General features: G+C 45.5%; 1 protein-coding gene across 1 annotated transcript; it reads right to left on the reverse strand.

Annotated features, from left to right (window-relative positions):
* Nucleotides 1-496: 496 nt before the first annotated feature.
* Nucleotides 497-3,639, reverse strand: LOC138765417 (probable G-protein coupled receptor 139). The gene is given in 2 exon segments (XM_069942459.1): nt 497-1,461; nt 3,573-3,639. Coding segments are annotated over 2 exon segments (1,032 nt in total).
* Between the last annotated feature and the right edge of the window lie 2,158 nt (nt 3,640-5,797).

Genomic DNA, 5,797 nt, shown 5'->3' on the forward strand with positions numbered 1-5,797 from the left:
GATTCTTCCTCACAATACCAGTCCCTTTGCGATTACTGAGTTCACCAGGACGCTCCTTCATCATAATAATATTCAAAACTGTTGCTGTTGGTCATCCTGATGTTTGGCCGATACCTCTTACAGTTTTATTCCTGTTTTTCCGCCTTATAATGGCTTATTTGAAATTCATCGGCACAACTCATGTTGAAAAATGGCATCTACAAAATATAAAAATTTAGAAGCCAGCCTAGCCCTCTTATACCTGCACCAATGAAGCAATTAAACATATCTGAGTACTCACGAACATCTGTGAAGCCAGACATTCTGGCGCCCTGATATGAGGGGACCATGGATAAAAAGGGCTGTAATATCTACATGGTCCAATCAAAACCTATATAAATCACGTTTAATGGAATAGGCAATGTGCTCTTGAATTACATGTGAATTGTTTGAATACAAATTTCAAACTGTGGAGCGCAACGGAAACTAAAGGAAATAAGTGTCTTTGTCCAAAACGTTATGGTGGGCGTTGAATTTGGATTGGAAAAACTTTGAGTTGATTCTTGAGGCTTCCAGCGTCCGGTCTGCAAATTAAATGAATAACTGAGGTGATGGGAAATGTCACCGCGTCCACCAGATGCTCCCTGAACTTGGACTGAGTCAAGGCGTAAATAAAGGTGTTAGTGCAGCAACTTAGAGTCAACAGCAGCTGCCCCACCTGGAGAAATATGATTTCGGAGTCGTTGTGGTGATTGGGGTTCGCCTCGCTGGTTGTGTAGTAAAGGAAATGGACAACGTGCACTGACCACAGCAGGATGAAGCTGCCGGAGATGGCGAAGAGTAAGATCATAGACCTCCGCCTGCTCTCCATCTCCGGGTCACTGCGGCTGCCTCCGCCTCTCTGACCCCTCAGCCCTCGACGGACGCGACTCGTGAGGACAACGTGCCGCACCGTCAGAGCGTTGAAAAACAAAATCAAAGCAAAGGGGATCAGCGGTGTGATTAAGGTGTTCGCCCAGTCAAAGGCCACCCAGCCAGGATTCGTGAAGTAACTCGCCTTCTGCATGCAAAACCACGGGACGTTGCCAACCACTCTCAGGGGTTCATATGTGAAGTAGTAGGGAATCCTCTGTAAAGAGAGAAGAACGCTCGTCGTGGTCAGAACAGCGGACGCGGTTTTCCCGGTGCAGAATTTCGTCTTCAGCTTCGGGAAGCAGATGGCGACAAATCGATCGAAGGTGAAGGTGACGGTGAACCAGACGGAACAGCCGGTGACAACACGGCCCAGGACTGAGATGAGGCTGCACACGGGGGTGATGTGGAGGAAAACGCTGGGGAAGTAATAATAACTGAACCGCCACAGGACGACATTGATGAGGATGATCAGTTAGTCCGCCGCTGCCATGGACACCAGGTAGCGGGTGGTGCAGGTGGAGAGGCCGCACCTTCCCTGTGACAGGACCGCAAGCGCAACTACGTTCGCTGTGAAGAAAAAGGAATGGATGATGATATTTCCTTCCAATGGCTCCTTCATTACATCTGCATTTTGCTTCCTGAACACGTGTGGGTGTATTTCGTGGAGTGTTGTATTCGTGCTCATGAAAAGCAGCTTAAAATGTGCGTCTTTCTTTCATTTCTCTCCATCCAGACGGAATTAACTTTGGCTCACCATTCCCCAGAGTCTCCCTCTTTCTCGATCCCTCTCTCGCTTCCTCCAACTACACAACTCACATTCCCCTCCAACTACCCTGCCCCTCATCATTTTTCCTGTATTACTAGATCTAACCTATTTCTGTGATTGTCATATTTTATGTCAACTTCAACCAAAGCCATTGACAATGGACAGTAGAACATGCCGTTGGCAATTCATTTTCTGCATTCGCACTTGGGCTTCTTCTCTACTGATCTGCGGTCAGTCACTAACATAGTGAAAGGTTTCACCCGGGACATTGCTACCGTGGCAAAGCAGGTTCGGGGGAACTGGAATCCATCAATGCCGGCCAATTACTGTTGGACACTGACACTAGATGCATCACATGCTGAGTACAAACAAAATTCAGCGGCAAAATTTTTTTTGATCAGTTGAACCGTCGGGACATGTCAGTATAATTAATCTGCGATTAAACATGCTAAATTCAATGCAACTTTAGTTTAATGCTTCTCCAACTTCCGACCTGATACAGCAAATTTGAAATTACCTGTGTTCAGTGGTTTCCAACCTTTTTCTTTGCACTCAGACACCACTTTAATTGTTCACTACGCCATCGGCACTTTGTGATTAGTAAGGGATTGCTTAAAGTGATGAGTGTTTATTTATCTATCTATCCATTTATCTATCTATCTATCCATTTATCTATGCATCAATCCATTTATATCTCTATCTGTTCAATTATTCATCTATCTATTCATCCAGCCATTTATCAATCTATCCATCCAACCATTTAACTATCTATCTATCCATCCATTTATCTATCTATTTATTTATCTATCTATCTATCTATCCAACCATTTATCAGTCTATCTATCTATCTATCTATCTATCTATCTATCTATCTATCTATCTATCTATCTATCTATCTATCTATCTATCTATCTATCTACTTATCTATCCTTTTATGGTTGACAAAATGAAACATGATAAATCCGACAGCCCGAGATCAAATAAAAGGACTGAAGGAGCAGCGCTGATTGATATTATGCACCATGTGTTAGAGGAAGCTGTGAGCAAAGTTAATTTTTTTTAAATAAATACGACTGAACTCTCCAAGACCAAGAACAACAGCGCTTTGAAAATCCTGTATCAACATCAGCAGCTCCCCCTGTTGACAGATACCACGCCACTTGGCTTGACCATTGGCGAAGGATACTGCATCAGGGCAGTAAAAGATACGCTGCAGAGCGGACACCCGCGTCCTTCCCACCGTAACAGACGAAAGGGTTGACTCTTTGTTCTCTGCTCAGAATATTGTGCTTAGTGGACGACAACTCCGAGAATCCATTATTTGTCCGTCTGCCAATATTTCCCGCACACCCTAGCATGTCACCAGATCCCTCTCTCCGCTTTCCGCTTGACGGGATCTGTTGGAAGCTTCCCACAATGGAGTGTAACGTGGTTCAAAGAACAATATCGAAAAATGTGAATAACCCATCAGTCCTGTCTAATCAATGTTCAGAATCCGCACAGTGAACCTGCGATGTCAAAACCTTCTGCCAGGCTCGTTTTAATTGTCGCTTTGAACGCGAAACAGCAAAGAGAGGGCACGGTTGGCGCAACGACTCTACAGCGCCACCGTTGGGGACCTGGGTCCCGATCCCGCGCTGTCTATGAGACGTTTGGCGCTCTGCCCACGTCAGTTTTCCCCGGGGGGCTCCTGTGTCTTCCCGCCGGGGGTGTCGGTCAATTGGGTAGCACGGGCTGGTGGGCCGAAATAGCACGTTCCCGTGTCTAAATTTAACAAAGCGCAAAGGGAATGAAAGAAAATTTCCTCCGGATTCTCGTGTGCCCCGAAATATCATCCGGGAGACGGCATTATTTGAAATATCAACTAAAATCTCACGCACAACTGTAAAGTTGAGGCAGTCACTGTTCTTACCAGGAATTCCAAGAACAGCAATGAAGATATAAACAATTCTTCTGAAACGGTAAAACGCGCTGAGCATGTTTTGTGGGCATCAACCACTCTTGCAGCTTCAGCCAATCTCTCTGAAGTCAAGGCATCGCACGCCCAATAATTTATACCCTGCGGATTCTTTGCGGCTCCAAGGTCATTGAAACGTTATGGCTCAAAATAGCCGGAAAAATGAAAACACATTTCGTTATTTGAGTCAGGATCCAAGGATCTGCACTGTTTCCGTTGTTGTTCGTTATATGCATGAATGATCTAGATGAAGGGGTGGTAAATTGGATTAGTAATTAGGCGGGTGATACTTTGTGCATAATGAAGAAGGTTTTTAAATATTGCAGAGAGATTTGGGTCAGTGAGAAGAGTGGGCTGAAAGTTGGGGAAAAGTGTTTAATGCTGACAAGTGGAACAAGTCGGACTAATCACAATAGGACCTCCATGGGGCAAATGGTGGGGCGTGAAAGAATGCAATTAAACAGAGAGATCTAGGAATAGTGGTCCACAGTTCCCTGAAGGTGGATAGGGTAGTGAAGAATGCTGTTCCTTATAAATCAGAGCACAGAGGGAAAGGTTTGGGAGGGAATGCTAAAAGTGGACAAGGCATTGGTGTGATTACAGTTGGAATAATGTGTTCCATTCTGGTCACCAAATTACAGGAAGGATATGAACAAAACTGAGAGAAGATTCACGAGATGATCCCTGGGTTTCAGCACCCAGTTATTGAGAAAGGTTAACCCAGTAAGGGCCTTATTCCTTGGAGTGTAGAAGGCTGAGGTGGGCTGCGAGGAGATTTGATAGAGGATTTTGAAACTTTGAGGGGGATCGGTAGAGTAGATGTGGATGGATGTTTTCCATTGAAGAGAGGGGAGGTTCAAACCAGAGGACATGGGCTGAGAGTTTATGGGGAAAACATTTTAGGTGCAACACAAGAGGGAGTTTCTTTACTCGGAGAGTGGAGTCTGTGTGGAACGAGCTTCCAGTGGACACAGGTACAATATTATCTTTTAAGAAAAAAATTGGTTCGCTGTATTGATGGAAAGGCCATGGAGGATGATGGGCACAGTGCAAGTCAGTGGGACGAGGAGAATGTAAGAGTTTCAGCACGGACAAGATGGGACATAAATGGCCTGTTTCCGCGCTGTAATTTTTATATGGTTAGACAGTTACAGTTCTGGGCCGGAAAAGACAAGGGCAATCCTAGGAAGCGCGGCTTTGTTAAACACTCTGGGGCAAACCTCTGCCTATTTGACGTTGTTCATTGCTCTGCTATTTTAACTTTGTTAACGAATATGGAAAGTTTCATTGTCCTCACCAGGATTTCCCTCTGACTAATCGTCTCAGTTAGAGACTGGTTTAAACAGAAAGCATTAACATTTTGATACGTGTGGTGATACACCACTAACCTACTGCAGGGGGCGCCCTGTGTACCTGCAGGAAGAGCACTGGAGGACAAGACAGCACCTAGCCGGCTGTCAATCAGCCGACTTGAACGGACCAAGCCCCGCCCGGTCGGGTGCTAATCACCCACCCGGATATAAGCGACATCCGGCCCCTCCAGGTCAGCCACTGGGTGTTACAGCTAACTGCAGCAGGGTCTTTAAGTGGAATAAAGCCTGTTGATCCGTCTTTAAATTTTGTATCTGCTTTTATGAACGACAGCACGCCAAAATACATCACCTCATTTCCAATACGTCGACCATCTGAAGGAACTGGAACACTCAAACACATGCAGATCCCAAAATAATGCAAATGGTAAAAGCACCTGAGAAGAATGAAGTCACCAGGCGAACGATCCGGCTCAAATCAACAAAGAGTTCACGCTCAAAGGAAGCAAACATCCCACATGATCGATACCCCAACTGGAGAGATGGGCTGCCAAGGCAGATGGAAATACGGACAAGTGCGAGGAGTTGCACTTTGGAAGCACTGACCAAATTAGGACATGACACGGTCAACAGTGGTGCACTGAGGAGTCCAGGGGAACACATGGATCTGGGAACACAAATTCCTGGATCGGGGGTTAAGGGGAGCTTTGGTATGTTGGCCTTCACATAGCAAATTATGCAGTCGAGGAATTGGGATGTTATGGAAAAGATGAGGAAGATACTTGTGAGGGTAAATTTAAAGCGTGGCTCCTTCAATTTCCAGGTAGTCGAGGCCTGGCAGTGCGTGAGGCAATGTGCACCATTCTTGTT

This window comes from Narcine bancroftii, chromosome 5, assembly GCF_036971445.1.
Source record: "Narcine bancroftii isolate sNarBan1 chromosome 5, sNarBan1.hap1, whole genome shotgun sequence".
In the NCBI taxonomy this organism is placed as follows: domain Eukaryota; kingdom Metazoa; phylum Chordata; class Chondrichthyes; order Torpediniformes; family Narcinidae; genus Narcine; species Narcine bancroftii.